The following is a 17159-nucleotide window of genomic DNA, read 5'->3' as shown; positions in this document are numbered from 1 at the left end:
AATACTGTATAAAAGTGGGGTTTAACTCTGCACAATTCTATATCTTCAAAGGAAAATCCTGTATTTACCTTCTCTCTTAATCGTTCAAATGAAAAGATTTTCAAAGTGGAAAAAAGTCCTAATTCCACATTCATCAGAGCCGGTGATACTTCAAACATTGATAAACAGCATCTAATGAGTGTAGTGCTTATACAATTTTTATTAATGTAGCAAAAGGATGCTTCTCTCTTTTAACAATGAATTCCTCTTATTAGTTCGGATGCTTACATCAAGCTTAAAAAAGGGCATGAATATTGCATAGCACCAATGACACCCGACCAATAGTGTCCCTACCAAAGTTCAAATCAAACCTACGCCCTTGCTAGTGTCAAAAAATAATCTTAAGAATGTGTAGGTATATTCCTATGCTGGATGTGGAGTTGATGGGGATACCAATTCTGGCAATATGAGATGAAAAAAAGCAAATGCCTGATGTTAGAACAAAGACTGTTTATCGTGGACAAGGATTAGGGCCACTGAAAAATAAAAAAAGTTGACTGATTTTAAATTTAATTTCATTTTAATATGGGAAAAAATTCTGAGAAAAAGTCAGAATTCTTAGAAAAAAGTCAGAATTCTGACTTTTTCCCATATTAAACCAAAATAAAATGTAAAAATCAGTTTACTTTTTTTTTGTTTTTCAGTTGCCCCAATCCTCCTCCGTAGTTTATTAAGGATAGTACAACATAGAGAAATTGTAAGTTAATATAAAACTCCAATGTAGATTTAAGTACTAAATTTCACATAGGAAAATTTTATTTTCCTTCTGGATATGGTCTTTAATAATTACACGTACACTCCATTTTCTATTTCATTTTTATTACAACAGTTTTCAACGGGATGCGAACATTTAGACTCAGTGAAACGAGTTTTTTTTAAGGAACGTGTAGAAACGAACAAGTTTTTGGCTTTCAGAGAAAGGAGCAGACACTGCTGTCACCGACCTGCTTTCAAGCAAACGCTCGTGTTTTTTTTTCCTTTATCAGTATCACTGGCGATATTCTGCTATAACATGTGAAAGGAAAGAATAAAGCAGAAAAGCTCATCTTTCATAAACATTAAACCTTTCAAATTTCACGTTCAGTACATTGGTATTTAGGCGGAGTGAACTCGGTCAGCTCTCCTTACTCCACGCGCGCTCCCGACGAGGGGATACAAATTTTCTCACTACACAGGTCAACCGTTGTTTTTTTTCAGGGGGGCGGAACTTCCGTATTGAACTCGTCTATCTCTGCGTTTGATTGGCTGAGGTTCATGAATACCGGAAATACGTTTTGCAAGAGGGAATATTTCAAATCGCGAAGAAGAGGCGCTTCTGAGCAGCTGAGAGGAGTTTGACTATACAAACAATGCAGCGAGCTGGGTCAGTATCTTCTTATTTTGTTTTTTTAATTAAATATTTGCTCAATAAATTGTAACCGCGGTTAGATTGACTTTAGGAGCTCATTATAAGTTAAAGAAATGCCTGTTTTCCAGACACTGTTTTAGGGTTTTCATGTAAAGCAGAAAATTAGCTACAAGACGTTAGCCACGGTTACGGTTGGTAATCTGTCAACTCTCCTCTGTAATCTCTGGGCTCGTCTTTAAGGCTTGATGTTTGAAAAAATGTTTAACCAGAAGCTATGGCTAGCTGTTCACGTTGATCTATCTACAGATTTTTCTCTATCGATGATAAGATCCGCCTGAGCTAACTAAATGAGAAAACCGTTTGCGGTCATTCATTCATTTACTTGTTTACTGCGGTAAAACTCATAAATTCCGCTGTATTTTCTTACTAGGCCTTTGATGATCAACATCCTAATGATCATGTAGCTTATTATTAGAGAAATTGTTTGATAATAACTGTGTTGCTCTGTTGCAGAAAAGGGAAGACTCCTCGGAGGCCAAAAAAGCCATCCAACATAGAGAAAGATCCTGTTGGGGTATGTCACATTTACTATAAACGTCTAGAGTGGAGGTTTTCAGCAGGGGGTCCATGGAGCAGGGGTGTCAAAACTACACACATTTGTTACTAAAGTAGAAGTATAGATACTGCAGTTTAAAAACACCCAACTTGACCTGTTTACTCAAGTAAAAGTGAAAAAGTATGTGCTCTAAAAACTACAGTATAAAAGTATAAAGTAACCTTTAAAAAAACAGCCAGATGCCACTATATGAATTGAAAGCTCAATTTTTGGACTATTTCAAAAAATTCTTTGAGATAGGGCCAAGGATGAGGGAGGTCTTGTTGGTCTCCATCTCCCGATACGCTCTCGCCTGTGTCCGATCTTTTTCTGAATCCTACATTGTAGCATGGCATAGACAATTCACGTTTGCAGTTTGAAGAACACCTGCTTGCTTCTGATGATTTCTTTTAGCTAACCAATGAGTGTTTGTGTTATATGACTCATCAAATTACACTAGTTTTCACTAGATGTGGATGGAGCCAATGATCTGCAGTGGAGAAAGTACAGATACTTTTGTGAAAATGTAATGAGCAGATGTCAGAAGTAGGAAGAAAAATAAGTAATAGAGTAAAGTATAGATGCCTTAAAAGTGTACTTAAGTACAGTAAGGAAGTATTTGTACTTCGTTACTTGACACCTCTGTTCCACGGATGTACTACATGGGGGTCGTGGAAGTTTTGGTTGATTAAACCTTTTTTTTTTTTTATATTCCCCTGCATTTTTTTCCACTAATTGAAATGTCTTCAAATCCACATTAACTTGAATTCAACACACAGTAGTAAACAGATAAATGGAGGCAGAAGATGTCTTTCAGTCATCAATGCTCACATTCAGCGACACACAGGAGCTCTTTCAATCTGGGCACCGTTTCATTCACAACACCTGTCCCATCAACCAGGAATCAGAATCAGAAATACTTTAATAATCCCAGGGTGAAATTACTTTGCTTACATTACTCCATATGTAAGAGAGTGACTATAGGACCAGTTTGATATAACACAATTTCATACAATATATATACATATAATTAGGGGATCCGCACTATACCTTGCCATCAGTTGGGGTCCTTGGCTTGGAAAACATTGAAGACCCCTGCTCTAGAGGTTTACACGTACCAAGTTTAAACAGGCAGGTAATTTGGCACCTACTTTATCATTTTGGATTCACTTTCCTCTTTATCAAATTATAAAGCCTGAAAATTGTTATCTTGTCTTTTTTATAGTGAAAGTGTAATTTTAAATACATCAAATTTACTGTATCGTGTACTGTATTCAGAAATCCGAATTTCAATTCATGTTTTGCCAGTAATGGAAAGAAAAAAAAATAAAAAGAGTATATCATAGAGTTGGTATATATTTACAAGAACAAAATTGTGCACCCATAAGGTACATAATCAAAATGTAATCTGAGAACTCTTCTGTTTTATATACAATAAGTAAAAAAAAAAGGAAATGTATGGGCTATGTAATGTATATCGGAAGGATCTGGATCTGAAAAAATGCTTAGATTTGTTAGTTTAGCTGCAACCACAGTTCCCATGGCTGCTATTGTAATGTTTATATCATTGGGCATTGTCCAGTGAAAGAAGATGCTCATAGCAGAATTGCACTTGAAGCTTGTCTAAGATCTTAACTGATATTTTCACTGAAGTATTTACTGATATTATCACCGTCATTTGATTTTCTAATGACATCATCTGCCCTAAGTTTTTTTTTTTTTCTGTTAAGTGTGCTATTGGATAATATTTTATGGTCTTGTAAGGCATTTACCTTAGCTGTAAGATAACAAGATTGCTTTAAAATGAAGAGGGGTAAAAATGGTAAATAAATAAAAAAGCAAAAAGAATTGTCACCTTATGGTTGCTATTGAATTATCCGTTTAGGAATAATTTTATAGAAACGTATGTTTTTGTTAAATGTCTGTTTTTCTAGGTTTACTGCCGCATACGTCCACTAAGTGGAGAAGATGAGGAATGCTGCGTTGAGATGATTAGCAGCTCCACCATTCAGCTGCATGCTCCTGATGGGCTGAAAGCCAACCGCAATGGTGAATATAAAGAGGTAAGCAGGTTGCATATGCGGCATATTATCTGTTATTGTCTGTTACACTCATTATCAGTAAATCTGCTAAATCGGGTCTGGACTGTGTATCATATCGCAGTTGTGTTACTGTGTTGAGTTGTGATGTATTACATGGAAATGGCTGCCTGGATCCTCAAGTTCCAACATTCATCCTTTTAAGACCCGCAATATATTTAGTCTGCTCAATGCGTATCCAAAATGATGATGATTGAAAAATGCATTGTGACCAAATGGTGATTACCTGCTGTCATGACGGTTATCTTTGCAACAGCACATTTTCATGTAGTTTCTGAGCAAAATTAGCAGCAATACTTTTGTGTTTAGGTTTTTTTTTTTTTTGTGAATAATTATTTTTCCACCTCTCTTTTGTAGATGCAGTACTCCTTTAAAAAGGTGTTTGGTATCAAGACTACTCAAACGGAGCTTTTTGAGGATGTTGCCAAGCCGCTCATAGAGGACCTCATTCACTGTAAAAATGGTATGTTAACTTGGATTTCAAAATAAATCTACTAATTAAGCACTAGTCTTGTTTTTTTTTTTTTTTTTTTTTTCCCCCCAAGTGTAAAATGTTTGCATAAGTTGAGTCATAGAGATATTTTCTTTTAAGAAAAAAAAAAAACAAAAATTTTTTATTATTAATATTTTTACCTAATCTAGTAAAAGTAATCTATAGTTTTGAGTTGTGCGAACATTAAATACCATTAGATGACAGCAAATGTTATCTGTTTTGATGAGTTTTCCAATTTCAGAGGCCATTATAACCACCTTCTCCTTTCCTGTGAAATGTGTGACTGTTCCCAGGTCTGCTTTTCACATACGGCGTGACAGGAAGTGGTAAAACGTACACCATGACTGGCTCACCTGGAGAAGGGGGACTCCTTCCTCGCTCTCTAGACATGCTCTTTAATAGCATTGGGCCTTTTCAGGCCAAAAGATATGTAAGATGAGTTGTGTTTTCTAGATTTGCTGACAAAGTTTGGGACAGATTTGTTTTAATGTATTTATCAATTCAGGTGTTTAAACCAGACGACAAAAATGGAATAGAGATTCAGAACCAGGTTGATGCTCTGCTGGAGAGGCAGAAGCGAGACAGCCAGGCATCGGTGCCCAAAACCCCATCATCAAGGTATAAATGGGCAGATATACTGTGCTCACCTCATTTTAAAGAAACAGTTATAAAGTTGGTTTGTTTTATTTGTTTAAGACAAAAGGCTGATCCAGAGTTTGCAGATATGATCAACCCAGATGAAGCATGTAAATCTGAAAGCGTGGATGAAGACTGCTGCTACAGTGTATTCGTTTCCTACATAGAGATCTACAACAACTATGTCTATGACCTCCTTGAAGATGCTCCATTTGATCCAATCAGACCAAAGTAAGACACAGTTGTACACATTAGTGCAAGTATGAAAAATGAGTTGTTTCTTTGATCAGTTGCATATGTGAGGGCCATTTGACAAAAACTACCAATCCATGATTTCGATAGGTGGCTTGATGGAAACACACCTGTTCGGAACAAAGATTTCATGTACGTGACACAATCGTACAGATTAGCATTAGAAACCACTTACTATTTCTTCTTAGATGTATCCTTTGTTGTAGCAAATATTTTACAGATTTCATTACTCCCATCCCTTGAACCCAATGTCTGGTCTTTAACTTGGATGTCGCCCAACTAGCCCAATGACATGTCTCTGGCTATTGTCTCCTTTCATCTTCGCTCCCCCCTATTATTGATGAGATTTTGCTGAATGGCTTGAATGTTGCTGTGCATCTTTGGCAGAAAACATTTTTGGATAGAAGTTGCTCTAACGTTGCTTCTACTGTTGGCTGTTCAGCTTACGCAGCTTGGCTTATTGAAGCAGTGAATTTTATTTATATAGCGCTGTATTATTTCACTAAGTTTGTGTAACTCATGTTGTTTGTTTTACCACCATCTTTCAGACCCCCTCAGTCAAAGATTCTCCGGGAAGATCAGAATCATAACATGTATGTGGCTGGCTGCACGGAACTTGAAGTCAAGTCCAAAGAAGAAGCTTTTGAAGTCTTCTGGAAAGGTCACTGATGTTTTACTGTATCGCTGCATTGGATTGTGTGTTTTTACTCATTTTTTACACTCCGGTGTCCTTTTACAATCATTTCAATAATCTTAGCTGTTTTCTAATTGTTCAGGACAAAAGAAGCGGCGGATCGCAAATACACAGCTCAACCGTGAGTCCAGTCGCTCTCACAGTGTCTTCACGGTAAAGCTGGCCCAAGCACCTCTTGATGCTGATGGCGACTATATACTGCAGGTGACTGGCTTAAAGTCTTTTTTTATTTTAACAATATATCAAAACATACATTTTGTGTATTACAATCTAGATTATATATACTATACATGTTATATAAATGTAGCTCATCTCCTCCCACATATTATGACTTCCATCTCAAGTTAATGACTGTATTCACAGAATCCCAGAATCAATAAATGTTTGGATCAAGATGATGATCTGGATCATCACCAAAATGTAACCATTTCCTAGTAACAATACGCACCTTCTCTGAAGATTTCAGCAAAATCCGTCCAAGAGTTTCTTAGTAAACATAACCACCCGAAAACAGAGCAGTTATTTATCAATATTTATCAGGATTAGGAGTCGGCATTTATATCATTACTGTGTTAAATTTCTAGTCGGAACAATTTTGATTTATCGTCTAATCAATAGATTTAAATTAGATTCTTTCTTTTTTTTGCTTTGAGCAATTGGCAAATTCAATAAATTAAGAGTGTTTTTAGTGTCAGTTTTAATAGTTTACAAGATGGTACCAAAAAATATAAGCCCTAGCATATCTGTTAGTGAAGATTCTCAGTCATCAAGGTCAAAGTCATTCCAAAAAAGTTAAACAATCCACTGGAGCTTGTTTCCAAGCCCGGAGACATTTCACTTCCCAACCAGAAAGCTTTTTCAAGTCAAAATTTCAGAAATGGTGCTGAGTTCGAGGTTTTATACACTAGCCCAGCAAGCCCTTACTTTTGTTAAAAAAAAAAAAAAAAACATGCACATTTCTAAACAAAAACAAGTGCTTGTTTGGCTACTGTATATAGCCTTGATCTCAATGTTATTTCTGACATTATAAATTGAAAAAGCTTCCTGATTGGGAAGTGAAAGATCTTCGGGCTTGGAAACAAGGTCCAGTGGATTGTTTTGAACTTTTTTTGGAAGCCCTAATATATCCTAATGGGATATTATGACCTGTGTTGGACTGATCTTTTTGGGCTTTAACGGTTATAGAAAGCTGAAACTTTATGTTGTTCAAACAGGACAAAAGTCAGGTGAATGTGAGCCAGCTGTGTCTAGTTGACCTGGCAGGCAGCGAGCGCACCAACAGAACCAGAGCAGAGGGGAGTCGTCTTCGAGAAGCGGGTCAGTTTTTCGCTTGTTCGCTTCAATGAAATGGCAGCTCCCGGCAAACAAAAATCACAATTCGTTAAAATGTTTGATTTCAGGTAATATTAACCAGTCCTTGATGACTCTACGGACATGTATGGAAGTTCTGCGTGAAAACCAGATGTTCGGAACAAATAGGGTTTGCATCTTCTCATTGAACCATACTACCCCTGTCTCTGGTTTACTGCCTTGCAGTGCAACCCTCATTCTTACAAGTAACTTTCTTTTATATTCGCTCTTTGATGTCCTCAGATGGTGCCATACCGGGACTCTAAAGTCACACACCTGTTTAAAAACTACTTTGACGGCGAAGGAAAGGTCAGGATGATTGTGTGTGTTAACCCCAAGGCTGAAGATTATGAAGAAACTTTGGTAGGTTTTTTCATTTGTTTACAACACAACACTATAAATGGCTTTGAGTCTATTGGGGGAAAAACTCACTACTTTTTTGTACTTTTAGTATTAACTTACAAATGAATGAATTGGATTTAATTTGAACTGGATTTTGGGAACATAACAATGTATTTGAATAAAGGTTTGGCATTGTGTGTGTGCTGCAGCTGGTGATGCGCTTCGCTGAGATGACCCAGGAAGTAGAGGTGGCACGGCCTGTAGACCGTCCAATCTACGGCCTCGTGCCGGGACGGAGACAAAGAAACCAGGCCTTCAAAGATGAGCTGTCTCGCCGCCTGGAAGAAAGAGGAGGTCCAGTTAATGGAGGTAAAACACTTTACTGAGTCTGGCTCAATTATTTTCTTAGATGTTGGTTCAAGATATGCTTAACACTAGAACTCCCAAGGCCGTCATTTTCATGGTTCTGAGATTCTTAAAGGGAAAGAACTTTAAAATTAATCTTATGTTGCTCATGTTAACTGACTTTTTTTCTGTTTCCATATTTCCTTAATTTTCACATAGTTTTTTTTTTATAAAATGAAGGCGTAAAAAATAAATATGGTCCTAGTGTTAAGGGAAACACAAAGCGTCGAAATCGAGTTACGGAGAAACAGCCGCTATTTCTCGGTTTTGTTCCAACCTTGTCTCTGCAACGCCTCCACTTATCACCAAATCAAACATACTAAGAAAACGATACAAAGAAAAATAGCTGCAAAAAAGACTTAGCACTGGTTATGTTGTGGCTTTAAAACTATTTTGTTTTGTTCTCTGCTAAAACAAAGTTTGTGAATTCAGTTAAATAATTGTTAAATATATCTGTCATTTGTGTGTTTTTAGCTTTCTTCCTGTTTGGGAAGCTTTTCAAAATTTTTAACATTAGTGCAGTGGTTTATGTTAAAATAAACCTTTGGGTTAAGTTGTCGCAAGCAGGTTTTTCTTGTGTTTCTTGTGAATTTGGTCTTAAAGTTTTATTTCAAGTGGCATTAAAAAGTCTTGAATTTAACTTGCCTTATGCTGTAGGAACCCTGTATGCTTTACAATTTTTTTGCCCTTTTCAGGCCGATTTTCCAGTCGTGCGAGAATTTTTCAGCCTCATGTTTACGTCCTGTGTCGTGTAGTATACAGGGGGTAAGGAAGGGCGATTAGCCTCTCACAACGACCTCCCGATCAGGAATCGTAAAGTCGGGAGAAAATCAAACATGTTTGAACTTCAGTTGGCCACCGTAAGATTGCCAGATTGATGAGTCTGGCCAGCGCCATCTCTTGGCGCTCAGTCTGACGTGTGATTTTTAGACGTACATCAGAGAGTGGGGTCGCACAGTGTGAGAAGATGCATCGTGAGCTGTGATCTTTTAAACCCTGTAGTTTTGTCGTACAGTTTGAGCTGTAGTTGTGTGTAACGATTGAAATATCCACAGTGTACGCCTGGCTTAAGGAGAACCACGCCACTGACAACCCTAGATGAAAATGCATATTTGAAGTCTTCAAATTCTATTGTTTGTCTGTACTTGAGTCAAGAGGACAGTAAACATTTTGCACCACCATTTTATGAAAAGTAAAGCACAAAACCAACCCTTTATTACTACTTCTACTCAACTGTTTGTGTTATTTTCTCTCATACAGAGGACCCAGTTCTGTTGAACCAGCTGATAGAAAGCCTCCCACCTCTGCCTCCCTGTGAGCTCTCAGACCCCTCTGATGATCAGACATTGCCCCGTATGATTGAGGTCCTGGAAAGACGGCACCGTATTCGTCAGATGATTACAGAGCAGTTCAATCAGACTGGTATGATTTATTTTTCTTCCTTGTTGATCCTCATATAATTGTTACTGTTCATAAAAGTAAAACTGTCGACATAACCCAGGAAGTTCTAAACAGAAAACGATGTCTAGATGAGTTTCGTATTTAAAAAAAAAATTCTTTCTTTCTTTCAGCAAATGCAATGAAGTCCATGCTTCAGCAGTTTGACAGTCAGATTCATTCTAAGGAGACGGTGCTTTTTGATCAGCGAAGCAAACTGGGCGAGAAAGACAAAGTCATCATCAACCAAAAGACTGAGATTGAACGATTAGAAAAGAAATCCAAGACTTTGGAGTATAAGGTTATGATTCCTTTCTTCTAATTTGTTTAAATTAATTAAGATACAGTCAGGTTTAGTTTTCTCACGCTTGCATTCGTCCTTCTCAGATCGATATCCTGCAGAAAACGACCGAGATGTATGAGCAGGACAAACGCTCCCTGCAGCAAGAACTGGAGAGCAGAGAGCAGCGTCTGCAAAAGGAATTGGCAGAGAGGAGACGCATGGAGCAGCGCATGCAGGGCATGGTGACAGATACCAAAATGAAATGGGAGAAGGAGTGTGTAAGTGGAAGAATACAGATGCACACATATAAACTTTATTATTAATAGAGCTATCTGAACTTACCCTTTAGGGCCATGTATGAACTCCAAAAGAGGTTGTTTTTTTTGTGTGACATAACTGCCAAAAGAAAAATTGGAAGCAAATTTAGTTTATTGTTTAAAATATTTTCTGCAGTAACAAAATCTCACTGTTAAGATGCCGTCTGAGCATAAAAGATGTTTCAGTTTTACCATCCTGCTTATCCACCACTGGTTCTTGACTTGACTCCGCTTTATGTACTCCGATTATTCTATAACCTGCCTGTAACTATTTGCAAAGAGCTATGAAGATCAACACACAGCTGCCTTAGTTAAATCGTGTCTTCCCTCGTCATACTCATTTGCAAGAGTCTGTAATAATCTAATTAGAAGTTCATAGATTTTACTGCAGAAGTAGATGCTTAAGATCAGCTTTGAGACAGTAATGGATAACTGGAGGGAAAGTTGGATTACTTTGTTTAATTATATCCATCCATCCATTTTCCATCATGCTTTATCCCAGCTTGGGTCGCGACGGGCGCTGGTGCCCATCTCCAGCTGTTTATTTAATTATATATGCAATATAATTAGAATTTAAGAAAAAACTTTTTTGAAATTGCAGAGACACTCAATTTCATTGCACTTTATTTAGTAAGAGTGAGACACTAAATTTACCAATCCAGCCCTTTAGGTGGCAGTAGAACGCTTGAAGTGGGTTTGTTGTCAAACAGAAAGGTAGAGAGAATTGCAACTAACACAGATCCATGAATGATAGTAGGAGTAAGCATTTTTCTTTAGGAAAAAGATTGCAACAACGGAATCTGTGCAAGCAGACTTTCAAAGCTGAAAACCTGAGATGAGCAGGCTTGGGGTTAGTGCAAAGGAAAATCGAAATAAAATCACAGTTTTGGTAAAAAATAATCACAATTTAGATTTTTTCGCAAAATCATTCAAACCTTGATCAGACTTACGATTTAATGCTACGCCAAATTTACTTCAAGGGGTTTTACTCTTGTTTTCTGTGGTGCTATCAAACACTAAAGGCAGTGTACATCAGAAGCCCGGCCTTGTGTTAAAAAGTATGTTCCATGGTGTAGGAATCCTCTACGATTTAAAGAAACATAAAGTTGCAGTTTTTTTTTTGTTTTTAATCGGCGTCTGTCAATGCTTTACGCTTTTAGATACTCAAAAGTAGGAAGTAAGAAGATTATATTTTTTTTTCAGGCTTTAAAAGCGCACGCCGCTGACTAGGGATGCACAATATATCATCATTAATATCAGTACTGGCCAATGTTGGTCACTTCTAAGCATTGGTATAGGCCAGATAAGTACAACTGGGCCGATATTGATGAATAATATTTATATCTATGTAGTTGCTGCTTTAGTTTGTCAGGGTGAGGGGAGGGTATCGGTCATGTTTGTTTGGTCATGTGACAGTAATTGTGATGCTGCTCAGGGGTGTACATGTTTAACTGAAGCGGAGAAGCATTGATCGGACTTTCATTGAGTCCAAAGGTCAGGGGAATATTTGATATCTCTAAATATCAGCTATAACTGCAATAATGTTATTGGACATCAAAATTCGGCAAGATTTTTATATCAGAACATCTGTATCTCTGACCTGTATTAGAATAGTCCACCAGAGCGCGTGCTGTCGGTTCTCATGTTAGAATTTCCTAATTTTGATACTCTTAATAAATGCAGATACAGACTCTAATCCCTAATTGGATCCAATTAAATTGAAAAACTGGCTGATATGGATTTGAATCTATTGATTGATGCATCTCTAGTTAAAAAGCTCCGCTTAATGTTCCCTCTTCAGTTTAATATCAGGTCACTAATATACCAGCATTATTAAAATTTAACGTTTGGAGATTATTTTGAATATTAAAACAGAGCAAACTGAACGCGGCCTGTTTGTATTTTTCTTACTAGGAGAGGCGAGTTAATGCCAAGCAGCTAGAGATGCAAAACAAGTTGTGGGTGAAGGACGAGAAGCTGAAGCAGTTAAAAGCCATAGTGACGGAGAACGGCGGCCCTGGCAGTGGCCCCACAGAACCGCCAGTGAAACCCGATAGACCGTCCAGAGAGAGAGATCGACACGTTGCGCAGAAGCGGTCGGCGTCTCCGACACCTCTCTCTGTAAGCTTTTTATTTCACACTCCAGCCTGTCCGTCCTGTGTGACTTAATTAATCTCTATTAACTCTACACAATGTGGGCATATTGCATGCCACTAATAACTTTTGTGGTCCAGTTAATTGAGATAATCTGCTGTCCACACCAGCTGCTGCTTTTGTACGTTTGTTTTAATGTATTTCTGTCTTCCTTCAGTTCATAACATTTACCACAATTTGCCCCATTCCCTGATTACTTTACAGGACTTAGGCCAAACACCTCTGAACCAAAACCGAGCCAGTGTTAGGGAAGTTCAGGACCCTTTCCCCACCTCCACTCCCTCCTCAGCCTTTCCCTCCGTAGCTACCTGCATCTCAGATTGGGAGCAGAGGTTCCCTGTAGACTCAGGCAGCCAGTACAGGCAACCAGGAACGCCCCAGTTTGGCAGCAGGACTCCCGCCCCATGCCACAGTGCAAGCAGCGTGGGTCGCAGGAGAGGCCAGCGCTGGGCCCCAGAGACTGAGGCTCCTGCTACAACTTCTGTCTATGAGCTTGACAAAGAGGCAGGCACAAGGGTTAGTGTGTTGGTAGACAAAATGTTCAGCTCTTCGCTTCAAACCTGTAGTGTAAACCTTTTCTCCGTGTAGCGCCTTTGTATGTGCTTGTTTAGTGATGCTTCAAGTAGAAACATGGTTGTAGTCTAGAATTTTCCATTTTCTGCTCTTAGACAGATCTTTTAAGCTTTCCTGTTTCCCTTAAATATGCCTTCTTTACTCCTTCTGCTTGCTGCATTCCAGAATAGTTTCCTTTTTCATTTTATTTCATGCTTTACTTGCACCACCTTTCTAACATAAAACTTAGAATAAAATAGGCATTTATCTGATAAGTTGTAATAGTAGCATCTCTAGTGCTCCTTTTTGGAGTGTACTGCCAAAAAAATAAAGTTTAGAGCTTTGCTTTTAAGTCTTTGTAAGAAGTTTTGTAAGTAATGAGAAGAATTTAATCTTCCTCCTATAACTGAATGTAAAAGGAATAGGGGGGTTGGGTCTTTCCAAACCTCAAATTTCTCCTTTGATAATAAGGATCGCATTATTAATATCCCAGATGATCATTTAAGTGAAATACATTTTTGGGCTATTATGTTCCATGAATTCACAGTTTGCATTTAAATGATGTTTGTGTTGGTGATTGGAGGAGACTGTCAGAGATGCTCAAACAGAGAATAATTGGCCAAGATGCAAAGGGTCGCATAGTAAGAAGAGCAAAGAAAAAATGGGCAAAGTACAGATTTATTTTTATCTTATGTTATCATTACCAGAATAGATTGGATCGGTTCTGGTATTTTCAGCTCTGTAGTATGCAGAAATGGTTCCATTCAGGCTTTGAGTGATGGCAAAATCAAATTGATTTTCTTCGTTTGAAAAACAAAAAACAGGAAAAAAGTAATTTGTGTTTATTTTCAGCCGTTTACTTAAGTAAAGTTAATGTAAGAAACACTACTGGGTTTTTGAAGTAAACTGTGACCTTTACTGGACCTTTCCAGACCAGAGTAACCATTGTATATAGGGGCAGGTTTCACCATCAACACATAAAACCAATGGAGTCGAGCTTAAATTTTTGTAGCCATTTCAGTGCTGTGAAAGTGTTCACTTACAGATTTGAGGACTGAAACAATAAAAAAATAAAAATAAATATATAAGACATTTCATATGTCTTATTAATAAAGTATATTTTGTTTGAATCGTGTGACAAAAGTTGTGGAAATCTCAAAGGGAGTGAATACTTCACAGCACTCAAAGTAGTTTTATATATTGAAACAACTTCTCTGTATTTAAGCAAATACAAACATCTCATAAAGTTAAGTAAATGTCATGTCAGATTGATTTCTAACATGCAGAACAGATGAAACCTTTTATCTGTTTGATAAAATGAAAGAATGCATGTATTATTTTAACAATGTTTTCTCTTTACCCATCACACCATGAATCGGTTCCAAATCACACTAAACGTATTTCTATCAGCAGTTGCTTATTAGCACTTGGCTTGTGTCCCTTTGCATGCTGTTCATCATAAAGTTCAGTGATCCTGTTTCTCAGCTACATTTCGTCATAACACGCATGCTGACTCTCACTCTGTTGGGCTATTTCTTGTGAAGAGAGAAATGTATTGCTGTACAGCCTACTGATATACATATAAAAAAAAAAATTCAAAAATCTCTGGAAAAAATAAAATTGGAATTTTTCTCGCTTCCAGCAATACATGTCTTTTCACAATAAGCTAAACTTTATTTAACAATCAATCTTCCCTACTAATCACACCACACCTTCAAAAAGGACCAAATGTAAATAACTTCCTGATTTTTGTTTCTCACTTTGGGATCATCAGACGGTTCCTCCAGTTCGTCCAATGCACAGGCGCTCACGCTCTGCGGGTGGGGAGAAATGGGTAGACCACAAACCTCCCACTAATTTGGATCTAGACACTGTATTGCAGCCAATCTTACCCAATGCGATCAAGGTGTCGACCCCGAACGAGAAAGCTCTGTCTAAATGCCACAAATATGTGCTTAGACACCAAGAGCTTGCCTCTGACGGGGAGATCGAGACCAAATTGATAAAGGTAAAACTATTTGATTTCTTAACTTTTCTGTGCATGGATTTGATAATTTAACCTTTCCACATCTGGTAAAGCGTTTATTTTATGATGTTGTAATTTGATTTCATAATTGGCCTGATCTGCCTATTTTACCTTTTGTTTAGCATTTGATAGTGATAGCTTTGTTGTTGTGTCAACAGGGAAATGTTTTTAAGACCAGAGGAGGAGGACAAGCTGTGCAGTTTACTGATATTGAGACTCTAAAGCAAGAGTGCCCAACAGCCCCCAGGTAAAGTGTTTGAGCAAATCTTACAGTTAAGAAAGTTTTTATGTTTGTTGGATTATTACTGATATTTTATATAGTTTTATAACAGAAGTTGGAATAAAATGAATATAATGTTTTCTTTTGACTTCTAAGTAACTTATGTTTAAACAGATCATTACCATCTTGCAAATTTTCCTCTCATATCAGATGGTCTTTTATTCATGAACACATTTACATTATTCCAATATCAATTTTTGCATAAATGTATGGTGCAAAAAAATAAAAAATATATATTTTATTCCCCAACTTGTAACTCTTACCATATATAAGACAAATTTGTTTTAAAAGCTGTTAATCAAATATTCACTGTGTTAAATTGGTGAATTTAAACAAACTCAACTTTTGTATAATTGTTTTCATCGTTTAAATAATCCATTTGACATTTACTGCTTTTTACTCTGTTCAAACTCTAACTCAAATACTTTTTTTGGGGGGCGGGGTTTAGCCGGAAAAGGCGATCAGGCTCTGGAGAGGGACCAACAGACTTCAATGAAAACAGGGTATGCTTATTTTCATTAAAGTTCTTATATATTTTGTTACATAATCACATATTTCATAATACCTGTACAATATTTAGTTTTATATTTCCAATCATATATAATTTCTTCCCCTTTAGGCTCCAGTGGCAAACGCAAGTTCTGCTCAAGGCTATCAGAAGTAAGCAAAACAAGGCACAGATTTTACGCTTATGTTGTCTCAGTAAAAGCTAAAACTTGCTTTATGTTTTCTGTTTTTTTCAGGCGCAGAAGACCTTAAGATTAAGCAAAAAACTCTGGTAACGGTTTTCTGTCAAATCAGTAAAAGGAGGAACTATGCAGCTGACAGTCTATACCTGATCATATCAAACCTTACTGTGGTGCAATCATAATTTAATCATTGCCTATTGATAGCAAGTGTTTTTTTCTTTCTTTTTCTTTGTGATCTTTGGGTATTTCCATCAAATAATTTTTTTTTTTTTTTTCGTTTAGTTTTTTTAATGCTAGAATCCTTCCTGACTGAAAGGAGATAAATGATCACATGTGGTCAAGCTGATAGATGTAGTTTATCGTATCTTTCATCTGCTTTATGCTGCCACCCAAAGTATGTGTTGTGGAACTTTATTTTTATGTCTTTGCTTTTTTTTTTTTTGCCTTGTTTGTATTCATGTCACATTGTGTAAGTATATATGTGATCACAAAAAATAGCTTTTAGGATTTGCAGCATTTAGACCTGAGAATGTAAATGCTGTGCTGTCATGAAGTGGTGCTGACCACCTGTAAATATGCTTTGTAACTTTACCAGAACAAGTGTAGCACACTAGATGTTTTGGTGGCATTAAATTTATTTAGACACCATGTTGTGATTGCTTATTTGTCCACAACGATAAGTTATTTTCTGGGCTATAGCTTTGGGTGAATTTTTAAGAAGCTGTGAAGCACAGTTTGGGGAAAATTCTAGCGGTGTGTTTATAACAAAAAAACAAAGTGAAGCTGAGAGCACTACACAATATCTATAATGTTTTTTTTGCTGAGTCTTTGCCACCACTGTATCCTCTTAAATGGTGGTTTCCAACTTTATAACACTAAGTAACCTTTACACCTTCATAAAATGTTTTCATGAATGACAGCTCTGTCATGGCCCGAGGGGGTCTGTAACGCTGTGTCGCATTCACTGACACCAAGCACCTTTGAGAAGCCTGCTGTATGGCATACGCAATTTTCCCTCTTTCCTCATTTGTTATAAAGATGGACGTCTTAAAGGAAAAGTCCACTCACATTCAGAATACAAACTTCTGAAAGTAATTTAAGTATGAAATTATTACATACTGTTCAATAAATGATAAGTGTTTTTAATTAAGAGTAATTTTCATTTGAA

The 17159-nt window shown here is 37.1% G+C and overlaps 1 protein-coding gene across 4 annotated transcripts; it reads left to right on the top strand.

The window, feature by feature from the left end:
• The first annotated feature begins 1320 nt into the window (after positions 1–1320).
• LOC107102157 (kinesin-like protein KIF23) lies at positions 1321–16639 on the top strand. 4 transcript variants are annotated; one of them, XM_015401352.1, is made up of 24 exons: positions 1321–1402; positions 1901–1961; positions 3917–4045; positions 4439–4544; positions 4868–5004; positions 5080–5192; positions 5271–5441; positions 5553–5594; positions 6011–6123; positions 6239–6360; positions 7371–7473; positions 7557–7636; positions 7750–7869; positions 8058–8217; positions 9514–9675; positions 9825–9991; positions 10078–10251; positions 12205–12411; positions 12649–12960; positions 14771–15004; positions 15181–15269; positions 15751–15805; positions 15922–15962; positions 16046–16639. In XM_015401352.1, the coding sequence occupies exons 1-24, from the start codon at positions 1389–1391 to the stop codon at positions 16059–16061; spliced, it is 2928 nt and encodes a 975-aa protein (XP_015256838.1). In that variant the 5' UTR covers positions 1321–1388; the 3' UTR covers positions 16062–16639. The 4 variants fall into 4 exon arrangements, with proteins under 4 accessions (XP_015256838.1, XP_015256839.1, XP_015256840.1 ...); XM_015401353.1 differs by lacking the exon at positions 5553–5594; XM_015401354.1 differs by lacking the exon at positions 12649–12960.
• Positions 16640–17159: the final 520 nt, after the last annotated feature.

The sequence above is a fragment of the Cyprinodon variegatus genome, unplaced genomic scaffold (assembly GCF_000732505.1).
Source record: "Cyprinodon variegatus isolate N-32 unplaced genomic scaffold, C_variegatus-1.0 Scaffold1211, whole genome shotgun sequence".
NCBI lineage: Eukaryota > Metazoa > Chordata > Actinopteri > Cyprinodontiformes > Cyprinodontidae > Cyprinodon > Cyprinodon variegatus.
The sequence above is the reverse complement of the archived record's forward strand: the minus strand, read 5'-3'. Positions and strand labels throughout refer to the sequence as shown.